Raw genomic sequence first — 14,932 nt, 5'->3', positions numbered from 1 at the left:
TGAGATGTAAGGATAAAAGAAATTGATTTATAGTAAGAGTAAGATGTAATGGTAAAGGAATAAGTAAATACATATACTGAAAAATGTGAGGAGATGCAAAAGATGTCTTGATGTTGATAACAATGTATAAAGTTTTATTTTATGTTTTTAAAATTTGGAAACTTAATAAAATTTATTAAAAAAAAGAAAGTCATGTATTTTTATTAAAAAAATGTAATTCTGATATGTATATTTTTACAGTTTTCTCTGCTTTTATTTAATTTCCTTCTCAGAGAACCCTTAGAAGCCTATATCTATTTTGGCCCTGTGTATTATCAGAAACTGAAGCACATGGTGCTGGATAAGATGCATGCAAGAGCTAGAGGACCCAGAGCAGTTCTTACCAGGTATGAGGGAAACAAGGACACAATTGTACAAAATGAATAATATCTAATGATGTAAAGAAAGCCACTGAATTGAGATTGCTACTGTGTTTCAGCTGTTATACCAGTGCACATTTTTCACATATATTCCAAATTGTTTTCAATTATATTGGAGGTGGTTACTATTATTTCTTAGATTCATGTCTTCTACTTCCACTTAAGCTTAATTCCAGTTTCCTTCAGAGCAAATGTCTGTTACAAAAGAAGAGCTCAGAGTGGTATAATTGACCAAGTGCCATCCAGGAAGCTTCAAACTGAGGTTGGACTTGAAGTTGGTTCTCCTCACTCTTAAAAACTAAATATTACATTATATTCTAGTTGCTTTAAATAATATATACACTGAATGAATCATAATCATCATCTTTTAATAACCCCATAATCCCTGCAGAGTGGAGTCTGGGTAACTGAATGGAGCTAGCAGAGTGTTTACTAGCTGGATGCCCTTCCTGTCACCAATGCGGAGTTTTTGTTCAGCAGATACATTCTCATTGTGCCCAGAGAGAGAAATATCTACCTCTACCTAGGATCGAACTCACAGCCTCCTGATTGTGGGCGAGAGCTCCACCTCTAAGCCACTGCACCACTCCAATATACACTGATTGAATATTTCAAATAAATAATGCAGAAGAACGTATTCTGTTTTGCATTGTATGTAGACGATCAGATGCTTCTTCTATTTCTACTGCTGGATCCTTAGCTAATTGAAGGAAAGAGGCAATTTATAAAGGTAATCCTCAACTTACAACCACAGTTGAGCCCAAAATTTCCATTGCTAAGCATGGAAGTTGTTAACTGTTTCCCATTTTACAATCTTTCTGCCACCTTTGTTAAGGAAATCATTGCAGTTCTTAAGTGAATCATGGGGTCATTAAGCAAATCTGGCTTCCCCTATTGACTTTGCTTGCCAGAAGCCTGCTGGAATGCATTGCTTGAAATCATAAGCCTCTCCAGCAACAGGTTACGAATGGTGATCACACGATCCCAGGATAGTGTGACTGTCAAAAATGCATGCCAGTTGCCAAGCAGCCAAATTCTGATCACGTGGCCATGGTTCATAAGTGTGAAAAACAGTCGTAGATCACTTTTTTCACTGCCGTTGTAACTTCAAATAGTCACTAAAAGAATGGTTGCAAGTCGAGAGCTACCTTTATACTCACTACTGAATCGTAACTGCACGTGTAACTGCACAAATAAAATAATTACAAACTTCTTGATTTAAAGGCAGCCCACTGAAGGCCGATCCCGTGATGGAGGACTGCGTCTGGGAGAAATGGAAAGAGATTGCTTGATAGGATATGGAGCCAGCATGCTGTTGTTGGAGAGGCTTATGATTTCAAGCGATGCATTCGAAGTAGATGTATGCGGCCAGTGTGGATTACTGGGCTACTCTGGCTGGTAAGTAGACATTTGTTTGATAGTGTATTTTCTTTTTTTTATACAGTTTATTTATATATTTTTCTCTTTACATACATAAGTGCTTCATGAACAGTGTCTTATCTGTGTCGATTGTTTATATAATACTATTTTCCCAGTTCCCGATTTCTACCTGTTAGCCAACCATTGGTAAAATAAGTCCCATGTTCAAAAATATTTTGCGTCTTCTTTTTCTTTTATCTTCAGTGTCAATCTGTCCATTTCTGCACAGTCTAGTATTTTTTTGTAATTATATCTTCTGTAGGTGTTTCCTTATTTTTCCAGTGCTGTGCAAATATAATTTTTGCTGCTGTCAAAACATGTAATATTAAATATACATTTCATTTATCATATTTTTCTGATAATATGCCTAACAAAAATAATTCTGGTTTATAATCTGTGATGACCTAGGGCATGGCACAAAGGCAACACAGCCAGAAAATAAGTAGAGGCCCCTTTATTAGCTCCAACTTTGCCCCTAATGACTGGTTACCTTCGAGTCTAGAGAAAAACTCTCCCACGAACCTGCACCAACCTTTGGCTGCAGATATTCCAGTTCAAATGTTGTAAACTGAAAACGTTAAACTATAAATCCAACAAGGCAAAAGAAGGTAATAAATCCAGCAGAACAAGATACGAAGTTCCAGAAATGAAGTAACAAGGTAGTAAATCAAACCAGTTGGGAGGATGCCAGGAACTCATAACAGCAGCCAACACAAGAAAAACTCAATGTTTGTTCTTGACAAACACCCCTCCCAACTGGTTCTCCTTTAAACTCCCTTCCCAGGTGTGCCTTGTGAAGGGAATCAGGGCCCTTTCCTTTCTCGTAAGCCATGCAACCCACGTTGCTCTCTTCTCCGTTCTTCCCTGCGTGCCCTAGGATGAAGAGGGGGTGGGCCTTGGTCTTCCTTTGAATTCCCTCTCCCTTGTTCTACCTCTTCCCTGCTCTGCCCAGCCTGACTTTGCCCTTCCCCGGTTTCCTCCATAGCCAATGGAGCCACTCCCTCGCTCTCTGATGGCTGTTTGTCTTCCTACTCAGATTCAATGGGGGCATGACATAATCTATATGTTGTTTTAACATTTTTCTAATCACGTATGCATTTTCATCCAATTTCTTTTGCTTTTGGACATGTCCACCACATGTGATAATACGTGCCTGGTATTTGATTACATTTCCAACATTTGGCAGGCATGTTTTTAAACACCTTTGCTTACCTTGCCGGTGGCAGGTGCCCCATTGTTCCTCATTCATAGCATGTGGCTGCTTGTCTTTAGGATGCACATAACATAATAATAATTTGATCTTTGGTGCAGGAAGTGGTTGGGAACTAGAATTTCCCAAGGCAGGAATAATGAAAATATAAACAACTACTTGTAGTTGAAGACCCTGAAGACCCTGCGGAAGCTGCTATCACAACAGCAATAATAATCTAGCATTGAGCATTAGCCTTATTGCCTGAAAAATATGTGGATTGTTAAGCATATTTCTAACCATCAGAGTTAACTATGTATATTTATGAGACCACAAGATTGTCCCATCATTGAGCCAGGGTAGACTTCTTTATAAGGTTTGTGATTAGGGGATAATCAAGTGGATAGTTCTCTGACTGACCTAGGCTGATCCTTACTTGGATAGCTGCTAAATTCATGGCTCAACAGAAAGTTAATTTGGAGGATTCTATCTTCCAAGTGACACCTGTGAGATCCATCAGCAATGGCACGGCAAGCATTGACTGTAAGTGTACACTGCATGGTTCCAGGGACTGGTAGAAAGTAAGAGTAAGCTTTCGGGTACTGGATGGAATGAGAGTAGTTTAAAGAATGAGGGCAGTGAGTTATGGGACAAGCACAGCTGAAGTCTACCTAGAAACCGATGGAGTTATGGGCTTGAGTAGGTGAAGAGACATAATTATTCACTCCTTATTCTGAAGGCCGACAAAACTCCATCCTTCGTAATGAAGAGTAGCATAATTACACATTGAGCATTTGCTTACCATGCAGAGTCTGGTATTTCACAGAAGTACTCAGATAAAATGGTTTCCTCCCGAAACATCAGTACAATACCAAAATCATGGGGCAGTTTGCCAGCAAAAGTCCTGACTCCTCCTGAACAGAATCCATGCCAGGAAATGATGCAGTTATTATTGTCATCATCAAGAGCTCTCAAGGAGGGCTGACAGGAAATGAAGCAGAGCCCAGATTTGCAGTGTAACTCACCAATATTTAGGCATTCTGATAGTGCTGAAAAATCCACACTGGTTTCAGAATCCTGATACAGACTGGATATTTCTAAAGTTCAATCATGGAGTGCCCAGAACCACTGACATTCCTTCCAGGCAAAATGAAACTTGTTTGCGTCAACAGTCCTAGGTATGGTGTTGGTTTCAAGCTCAAAATCCACATATTTATGGGACCATCATGGTGATCACTTTTGTCTCCCCTGGCTATATCCTCTGCCAGACAGTGCAAAACAAAATACCAGGCAATTACAGGTTTGAAAGGCTTTACTGCCATGTTATAAACTTCCTGATAACAGCTGGTAACTGAGTGAGCGATTTGCCAGAGCCCAATGTCTCGCCTTCAGATTTCAGTTGTCAGCAGGACAAAGGCAGAGGTTGAAATACAAATGTTGTCTCTTACAGTTCAGGGTAGGAACACCAGAGAATTCAACCAGCCAATTGAAATGTCGGGCCATGGATTTAAATATAGGGCAAGGAACAAGACTAGCAAAAACCCAGGGCTGAAAGTTATTTCAACAGAGGACAACAGAGGAGGTGGTGATCAACTTGATTAAAGGTGTTGCTATCCTCTCCTCTCATGTGGTGTGTTGATCTCTGTGTCTCAGCCTTTGTTGCTTCTAATAGGTTCTTGGACTAGCGTCCTCCCAAAATCTAGCCCCTCATTATGTAAGTGAGATTTCAGCTGCTTAGTCTCAGTGACTACAGGTGTCTCATTGACTGCTGACATTTCAGGCTGCCAGTCTGTCAGGTCTGCCTCTTCCACTTCTGATTTAAGGATTCAGTTGGGAGACCATAACACGGGTAGGCATTGGGCAATTAATTTTCCCAAGGGCCATATGATAAACCATGACTGTTGACATAAGGCTGTGAAGGTGCATAGCCATATATGCGTATGCCTAAATTGTGGTGGGGGAGCCACTTTCAAAATAAAAGCACTGCAGTTGTATTGCATTCACTTATTTATGCTTGATTTCCAATTTCTGATTTACCTAGTTGAATGTAGGAGTAATATTATAATGAGATTGCCTGTATTGCCTGTGTTACAAATAGATTTTTTTTTCTGAGAAAAAATAGGAGAAGCTAGATCAATGTTCTTTTCTATCTAAAACTTACTTTATTTATTTGTTTGTTTGTTTGTTTAACTTTATTTATTTATTTAAAGCAATGGTCACCAACCAGTGAGCTGGTGGTCCGCGAGAAAATTTTGGTGGTCCGCAGAGAAATGTCACCCCAAAGTACTTCCCAAAGCAATTAATCCAGGCTGTGCGGGAACACAAGGCTGCGCTGCCCACATGAAGTAGTGAGGGGAAAGGGCGGAGGGGGAAACTTGCCCCACGCGCCTGGCCTGGCCACTGTGCTGCTTCTTTCCACTTCTTTCTTCTTCTGCTTTTGGCTGCATGCAAGGAAAGTAGCAACAGTCTGTCTCTCTCTCCCCCAAACTCCACCAGAAAAGAGTCTTTGGGACCCTGCAAGCCATCCTGCTCCAAGAGGCTGTGCCGGCAAAGACTCATTTCTGGCAGAGTTTGAGGGAGAGAAAGAAAGACTTCTGTTGCTTCTGCTACTTTCCTTGCATGAAGCCAAAGGTGTGTGTGTGTGTGTGTGTGTGTCTCTCTCTCTCTCCCCTCCCCCCCACCCTCTGAGAGAATGGAGCTGGAGATGGTACCCTTCGATCCCAAATAAAGAATGATCAATTGGTAGGAAAATGGGGTGGGGCATTTTCTGCAGACTTTTGGGGGGATTTTCCCAAGGTCTCTGGTCCACGGGATTTAAAATTATGAGTTTGGTGGTCCCTGAGGTCCAAAACGTTGGCAACCCCTGATTTAAAGATCAATATAACTACCTTTCTTGCATATCATAACCCAGAGTGGTTTACAAACAATAAGCAAAAAAAAAGCAAAAAAACAACATAAAAACTCTCAGTGTTCTCATATCCAATAGACAATTTTCTTGGCTTCTAGCCGCATACTCTCAGTGTTTGGGGGAAAAGTCAGATCTTCAAGGCTTTTTTTGGAAAGGTAACGTTCTGCCTGACCTTGAGTAAGAATGTTCCAAACAGTAGGGACTACTGCCAAGAAGGCAGGCTGCCTGAGTTCCACTTGATGGCAATTCAGATTAGATTAGATCCCACGAAGAAGGTTGGTTTAATACAAATTATATCTTTTAGTTGGAGCAGGGTGATGGGTATAAAATTTTAGAGGAAAACTTTTCCCCCTAATGTAAGTGTGGAATCAGTTTTTCTTTACTGACCTTACTGTTTCCATGATTCCTTTTTTATCTGCATTTTACCAATAGGTAGAAAGGGACTTTAAGGACAGTTCTTTGCAGGAGGAAAGGACAATGTCTTTGAAAAAAAATTAGGAGGGGTAAGAAGAGAAGCTTTTGAAGCAAATTTTTGAAAAATGGAGAATTCCTAGGCTCTTCATCTGAAAGGATATAATAGTTAGCTTGGGGGAAAATAAGAATAGAGATATTAATATCCTTTTCATCCAATTCCATCAGGCTTCCTGAAAATAATACAAATAGTATACTTTATTATTTCATGTTGTTTCAAGGGAATTGAATAGAGAAGCACTGAGCTGTTATTAGCCCTCTAAGGCTGAAGCTTCAAGTGATGCTATATCCATGAAAATGCCAAACTTGGGAATCAGAAGCAGCTCTCTGGCCAGGGAATCTGACAGGAACTCTGGTTGTAAGAAAGAAAAAACTTCTTCCCTTCTCCTAAACACCATCATTTCTAAACAGATTTTGTCAATTGGATTAAATTTTGGCCTGAGCCATGAATATGATCTCTTTCAATTTCTTCACCCTGTTTTGAGAACTGATCCTTGCCTGCTTCTACTGTGCCATTTCCTTAGGCCCTTTTAAAATTAACTATGTCCCATTGGTTGGTTCTGTTGTCCCTTACTTAGCTATTTTACTGATACCTTGATACTCATCGTTAACTAGTTCCAGGAGGTGCAATGAGTACCAAAATCGATGGGTAACAATTTCCCCTCCCCCATAAAGAGTAATATAGTGAGTCACAAGACAGCAGCACCAAAAAGTTCTAGCTTGTGCGTTGAGTACCAAACAACTGATACTGGGACAAAATGTTCAAGTCAGAATGTGTTGAGTACCAAATTCAATGAGTTTCAAAGCAGTTGAGTACCAAGATACCACTGTATAGTGCAGGGGTCCCCAAACTTGGCAACTTTAAGACTTCTGGACTTCAGTTTCCAGAATTCTCCAGCCAACATAGCTTTTAACACAGCATAGTCTTATAGTTGCCACGTTTGGAGACCTCTGTTATAGTGCCTTGTTCTCAGTTGCAAAAATAAAATCAGGAGGAAACGTCTCATAATGAAATGAAACTCTCCTTTGACAGGCAGATGCCAAATCAGACTAAGTAAGGGATAGCATGGCTGCTGACAAGGGACAAAGCCCAAAGTTTATTTTTTGCTTGATTAGAAACCTATCTATTTATTTTGATCCTTTTCATAATGGGCATAAAATATTCAGGCTTATGGGAAACTGAAATTGGCAAAGAAGCTATTATATATAAGCTTTTACGTAGTTCCATACCATTAGTACCAATCTGAACAGCCTAAATTGTCCTATACAAGCATATTTAAATATTTTAAAAGGGCAATCACCTTCAAATTGACCCCTGATGACTTCATAGGCATATTGATGCAATTTTTTTTGGCAATTGTATAGAAGTGGTTTCCCTTTGCTTCTTCCATGATATTATTTTGAAATACTGGAATAGTCCAACATTCAGTTCCAATTAGTTTTGGGAAATATAAATTTAGCTTCTAGCTACGTTCCAACCTGCTTACCATCTGAAAGTCATGCAACTATAATAAAAAGTTAACTATGGCACAGATTAAGTGTGCTTCTCTTATGTAAAAAGATAACTGAGGAATTATTGAAAGAGATATGAGACATTAACAAATGAAAATACAAGTATATTCCTATAACTTGAAAGGGGAAGTCAACAATTGCCTTTCAGAGCCAAGTATTATCATGCCAAAGAAATAGCCAATATAAAAACCTTGGGCAACAAGAAAGATATGCAATAATGCAAGGAACAAGGAAAGATGATCTCTGTCAAAAATATTAACAAATGGAGGAACCTTAGAAGAAAATAAAAATAGGTAATGTTTGAATGAGTTTAGAGAAATCTTAGGAAATTTGGTCATTTAAGAGGGAGGTATATTCAAGAGTAATCTTATGTGAGAGAGGTAATAAAAGCAAATGAGATTAAAAAATTATGGAAATAACAGACACCTGCTGAGAAAACTATGAATGTAAGAAAAAAATAGTTAATTGTCCCTGGACCAACTAAACAGGAAGTAGAAAGTCATGTGCTTTGGATATGTGATGGGAACAGATCATGGATTTTTTTGAGGGAAGTTTTAGGGAAGGAGGAGGCGACAGATTGGATTGATGAATGAGATCAAAGAAATTACAGGAAAGTCATTCAAAAAACCACCCTGCAAATTAGAGCCAAGTCAGGATGGTGAATGTTCATCCCTATGGTCATTTGGAGCCAAACCTACCTGTTGGCACTAATTAGCTCTTTTATAAAGCCTAAGATCTTCAATTTTGATTCTAGTTTTTATTTGTGATGGTGAGAAATAATTATAGTACTACAATGAGAAGTTGCATTGAATTAGGGAATAACAGTGAACATTGCATATGATTTGCATATACAGTTATTTTGAAGAAATGTCTGCATCGCAGCACACAAAATACAATATCAGAAAAGTTACCCAGCAAAAGTGAGTCATAAAAGTTCTCAATTTGCCCCTCATAATGCTGTGATTATGGTGGTTAAAGAGATGACTAGTAGAACTAATGTAAAAAGGTTACACTGCGTAAATGTGGAAAATATGTTTCAAAGGAAGTAACTCTGGTCTTACGCTATCTGATGGTGATCATAACCTATCATAACCTATAATGGGTTTGTTATCCAGTTATTAGGTGATTATGTGTTCCGTCTGTCAATAGTAGGAGCCAAGCAGCCCTTTAATGAGCAACACAATAGAAGCTAGGCGATTATAGCAACGCCAGACCTTTGCCAGTAAGTCCAGCTTTAGTGAGGAATTGCTGTATAAATTAGCATGCCTTGGAAAAATGGTAGGGAAGGTAGAAAACAAAAATATTGGATGTAGGGGTATAGTCTGGAATTAGGAATCAGAAAAGTATTTCATGTAAAGGTGGTATTTGATGCTTCTAGCGGTACTTGGATTGAATGGCACTCAGATTGAAACTGTCAAGGAAATGACAACAGAATATTGAAAATTCAGCAAATGTCATAATAGCATAGATTTAATTTTATTGCTAAATTACAAAAGAAAAGTTACTTCTAGTGTTGAAGTCCTTCTTCAAAATATGTTGTTTATCCAAAGAATGCTCCTTTAAAGATACAGCCACAGTATAAATACTTTCTGCTTGGGGGTTCTGAATGCATTAGTTATTTGGAACATTATACCATAAGAGATTGAAACTGTATGTTCAGTTTAGAGTTTATCAGATGTCTGCACGTATCATGGCAGTAAAAGCAATAGAATTGTAATGTGTTAAGTGGAGTTCTAGTATTTCAATTACAGTGAATCTTTAAACATTACACAAATTGGGGTGGTGTCTTTTCAAATGTTGGATTCTTGTGTCATCCGAGCTTGGTTGTTTTCCTATGGACATTTCACTATCATCATTATCACTGCACTAAGAACCCAAAAACTCCTCAAATTCCCAGCAAATCAATTCAGTGCTAACTAAAGACTGGGTGCTATAGTCTATTCATGTAGAAGAGAACAATTTGAGGAAAGTTGTTTTATTGTAACCAAGCTAAACAATGTATGCTAAATAAACATTCATCCTTTGCTCATTCCGCAACCATTTCCTTCTTTCTTTGACACACGCGAAACTTATATGTGGAGCTCTTTGAGGCTTCTGTTTGTGTTAAAGTAAATTTACAAAATAGGCGTATTTTGTAAAAATTCAGAAATAGATTTTCTACTTTTTAAAATTGATGTAGTCCTTTATAGTTAATTATAGAATAATAGGGTTGCAATTCAACTGGTGTAACAACTGGTTTGGTGAATGCACGCAAAGCATTTGAAAAATGTTGCTTTTTTTAGCTCTAAAACTTATCTTCTGCTGCAGTCCTGGTGAGTAAATCAGCTGAAGTATGCCAAACAACTGAAATGGAAAACTAGGAAATAAAGGACAGAATAGGGCAGAGGTGGGTGGGCAGGGCCAAGTTATCACCGTAACTACTGGTTCGTCCCAACTGGGCTGAACCAGTAGAATCCCATCCCTGATTTTAAATGAACAATAGGTGTCAAGAGAACATCTCAGCCCTTTGTAGTCATCTCATATGCAAAATTTATCAGTAAGAATAATATATAGAAAGATCATCTTGGAATTTGTCCTGCCATGAACAAAATCCCTTCCAACATAGTTTTGTGTCTCTACACATTTTCTAGAAAAGTAACAAAATGAATGCTTGTGGCAAAGACAGTTTGCACGTTTAAAAATTTGCTTCAGTTTATATTTTTCTTAACAAGTATATTGACAACTTGTAAGTTAAGATTAAGCCATCTCATGTTGCAAACCCTCATGGGATCCCCAGCCCTTTGGGAGAAGGTGAACCTACAACTACCTCTTATTGCCTAAGATCAATCACATAATTTCTGTTCATTTTGAATTAGGAAACTTTTAAAAATGGTGGCTAGGTTGTAGCATGGGCTTAATGTAGTTTTAAGTAAGGACAAAAACGGGGGTGGAGGAGAGAATAAGGGGGAAAATCCAGAAAATCCTGGTTTTGCCCATTTTTTATTGCCCCACCTACAAAATGTGACCTCTAGTTTTCAAGAAAGTGCTCATTCCTGTTCTATTAAGAAAAGAAGCATTTTTACCACCTCTCTTTACCAGGTTCTTAATTGTTGATTAATTTTGGCCTTGGTTTCAACTTAGGTGTTTTTCACTTTCAGTATTTTGTATTTTAGTAATTGTTAGCTGTTTTGAAGCATAACTGTGCCATCCCTGTAGGCAGTGCTCTCTGAGATTATTTTTTAGATTGTCACTTTCTATGCCTTCCTATTGTGTCAGTAATTTTAATCTCGTTGTACACATTGGTGAATAACATTCAAGAAATCTTCCTTCTCGCCTTAAACTTTTGTTTTGAAAATGTCTCTAAAAATGATGAGTGAAACCCCGGTGGCTGAATTAGTGAGCTTTTTGGATAGGCATTATCGGGGGTGGGTGGGATATTGTTATTGTTGATGGGTTTCAGGTTATTGTTCTTTCCTCTCTGCTCTAGCAAGTACAGGTTGGGCCATTCATTGGTGCACAAATTAAGATTGAAGGGAAATCTCATTCTTCACCCCTAAATTGGAATACTATAATTAACATTTCTGTGCCACTGACTGAGAGTTTCCTTGGTAATGGAGAACTGCAGCTGAGACTCTCATAGCACTTAAAGGACGCCACCAATATGTTAGCACATCCGTGTCCATTAAATGTTACCATAGGTTGATTAACAGTAGAAGTGAAGGGGAGGAGAAGCGAGTTCAACATTCAAAGTGGTCCATCCTAAAAGTTAGAACTGGCTAATTGGGAATCACACTTTCATCCATCATGTATTTAAATGTACAGAAATTGCACATACCTTCAATATTTCACTTGCATCATAGATAGCATGATTTGATCCCAAATTCACCATATACAATACACAATGTACAATAAATATACACAATATACAGGAGAACTATTTCAACTATATACACCAAGTATACAAGAGGACTACCTCAACATCTGAGATTATCAGACATATTTTTTCAAGCCACATAATGTCATAATGTTCATCATTGCAATATCCATTTGGCCCACCAAGTCTTAAAACTCCTGTCTAAATTTGCTGAATGTACTGGACTGTAATAGCATTGCTTCAAATTCTGGGTGAAATTTAAAATGGCGGAGTTACTGGAATGCTACCATTAGAGTTTATGAGGATGATCCCAGAGTACAAAGGTGCCCACAGTCAGTCCAAAAATTAGTCAGCCTTGACAATACATCAATATCTAACTTCTATTGCCTACTAATATTGTGTTATTTATAGATGAACCTCTGTTTTTTCTCTTTTTTAACTTCTCATGGTCTAAACTAATATATAAACATACGTTTTGAGTGAATCTCAGTAATCATCCCAAGGAGGCTTTTTCCAAAAGGCAACTGGAGTTTATTGTTGTTTTTTCCTTTGGAAACATTTTTCTTCTCATCCAAGAAACTTCTTCAGCTCTTGGATGACAAGCAAAACATTTTCAAAGCAAAAACCAAGAAAATCCAGTTGCCTTTTGGAAAAAGCACCTTTGGGACAACCAAGACTTGGATGATTGAGAATCTCTATTGACATTTCACTAATAACTGATTTTGTGTAATGTACAGATTGTGCACTGTTACATCCCATTGTCTGTTCTTATGTTAAAAGGATGTAGAATTTAATCTCACTGAGACAATATCTCGGTGTTCTATTTGTTCCTTGGGATGTGGGAGAGTAGCTAGAATGTCTCACTTGGAAGAATGTGGGAGATAACATTTGGGATGGAAAGCTTGAACTTCATATATTGTTGAACTAGTCTAATAAATAAGTATCTAGTTAAATAAATTAGCATGCTCCTTTGTCTCTAATAATTTTAGAGTGGTTTTAGGAGTGAAAGACTGCTAAGGCCAGGCAACTTTACTATGGCTAGCAATTGCAACTACCATTCTTTTTACCAACACATAAGAACCACTGTAAGATCAAAGAAATCATGCTGGTATGTTTGAGGATTATGATTTTTGGTGTGGGATTTTTGAGAAGGGATAAGAATTAATTTCATTTTTTAAGCTTAAAACTTAAATCATAGGACATTAAAGTAACCTTTTAGGCAGCAGGAAATTATAATATTGACTTGGGGAGAAGATTCTGCAAGGGCTTCTAGCGGTTTAGACACCATTTTGTCTTTTTTTAGAAGTTGGAAGGGTCTGTGGAGGTCTTCTAGTCCAATACTTACCCAGAACAGAACTCCTTATTCTACCTTTGACAAATGGTTGTCCAGTCTTTCCTTGAAAACCTCCAGCAATGGAGCACCCACAACTTTGGGACACAAGCTGCTCCATTGACTTAATTTTTCACATGGGTGTAATGTTCCATAGATCAGAGGTCCCCAACCCCATCCGTAGACTGACACTGTCCTGCGGCATGCCAGAAACTGGGCTGCACAAACAACCGAAGCCCCGTCTGTGGGATGCAGGCAGCACACGAAGTCACGTCCCTTCCAGTCTGCGGAAAAAACTCTCTCCATGGAACCAATTCCTGGTGCCCAAAAGGTTGGGGGCCGCCGCCATAGATAGTCTGTCCTCTGCTACTAAATTGTCTGTTCTGCGAAATATTTACATAACTGGTGCATCTTGTAAGGTTTTTATGTAAATTCTAAAAAGAGAATCTTATTATTATTTAACAAGCGAGCCAGTTTGGGGAGCCAAGAATGAAAAAAGGTCTTTTATGGAATGGAGCCCAAAATTTACAGAATTCTTTCTCTACTTTCTTTAGAAATGGAGGCAGACTTTATTTTTTAAAACTTTTGTGGAAAATTCTTGTACTTGTTGATTTATGGGTACATTTATTAAGGCCACTGTGCCCCATGTAACTTGCCTTTTATTGCTATTGTGCTGGGAATCGTGGGACATAAAAGGATGGTAATTTTAAAGAAATGTGAAATGGCTGTGGTACTCGTGAGGTGTTTGTATGATGTGTGAGGAAAATAACTCTTTTCCTATCTTTTAGGTGCCATTACTGCAAATCTTCATGCCATGTCTCTTCTCTGCGTATACCATATGCATGTAAGCTTCTCTTCCAAGAACTTCAATCTATGAATATTATACCCAGATTAAAATTGTCCAAGTACAATGAATAAACGAATGACAAACAAAGAAAGAAGAAGCTGGCGGGAATGTAATCAGAGCAAGTTCAAGTGGAAGTGCTAAACCACATAAGCCACAAGTTCCTCTTGGTTTTCTTTTCCCTCTTTGGCTGGGAAACAGTCCTCAAGAGAATGTTAGACGCTGCAAGGGCAAGACTCAAGCTGTGTTTATCTGTGACAAACAACAAGAGGTTTTGTATAGAAGATAGAAAAGGAAATAGATGCAGCAATCTGGTATCCTTTGAACTGAGGGAAAGCCCTACAGATCAGCCATTTGTAACAGAACAAGCAACATAAACACAAGCATAAATAAATAAACAAACATTTGGAATAGCAATACACTGTTAAAATCAATGAAGTTTAAAGGACCAACTTTTGATGTTTTGGTGACTTGAAGTGTAATTTTTAATAACTGGAGGTTCTTTTCCCATGCCAAGTATAGTGTTTTTTTTAATGTTATTCACTGAGATTGGAAATTAATAAAAACTTAAAAGATATTGTCCAATGTTGGTTTTGGTGGCCAAATATCTTATGTATCTACATGGCACAACAATATTACTAATAGTAGTAAACATGATTGAGGCAGCCACCTGTTGTAAAGTAGGCTGCCCTTTCTTTTCTGTGATGTTCTATAGAATAGGTATTCGGGGATTCAGAGATGTATAGCCATAGAATTCAAATCCTAAGGGAATCCTAAGATAGCCTGAATCAGACGGTGCTTCCAATTGCACTTGCAATTTTGGGAGGCTGGAGGGGATAGGAGAGTTCCAAATAAGCATGGGCTATAAGAGTTCAGCCACTGTAGCAAACATTTGACTTGGGAGACAGCATTGAACAAACCTATCAGAAAATAGTCCTGGAGAAACATGTTATTTTCTGTTTTCTGATTTAGAGCACTGGGCCAAGA

At 38.2% G+C, this 14,932-nt stretch overlaps 1 protein-coding gene across 3 annotated transcripts in view; it reads left to right on the top strand.

Annotated features, from left to right (window-relative positions):
- Positions 1 to 14,525, top strand: part of POLR3B (RNA polymerase III subunit B) — a 66,633-nt gene extending 52,108 nt beyond the window's left edge. For 2 of the 3 annotated variants that reach the window (XR_015750130.1, XM_026694980.2), the window contains exons 26-28: positions 273 to 386; positions 1,644 to 1,817; positions 13,890 to 14,525. Coding sequence is in view for 2 of the 3 variants with exons in the window: in XM_026694980.2 (XP_026550765.1) it covers positions 273 to 386; positions 1,644 to 1,817; positions 13,890 to 14,019 (418 nt within the window). In the remaining variant the exon portion in view is untranslated. The remainder of the gene's footprint in view (positions 1 to 272; positions 387 to 1,643; positions 1,818 to 13,889) is intronic. The other variant, XM_087968410.1, reaches the window with a different exon arrangement.
- The last annotated feature ends 407 nt before the right edge of the window (positions 14,526 to 14,932 follow it).

This window comes from Notechis scutatus, chromosome 6, assembly GCF_049901735.1.
Source record: "Notechis scutatus isolate UNSWTSFEM ecotype Mainland chromosome 6, rNotScu1.2, whole genome shotgun sequence".
Classification (NCBI taxonomy): Eukaryota; Metazoa; Chordata; class Lepidosauria; order Squamata; family Elapidae; genus Notechis; species Notechis scutatus.
The sequence above is the reverse complement of the archived record's forward strand: the minus strand, read 5'-3'. Positions and strand labels throughout refer to the sequence as shown.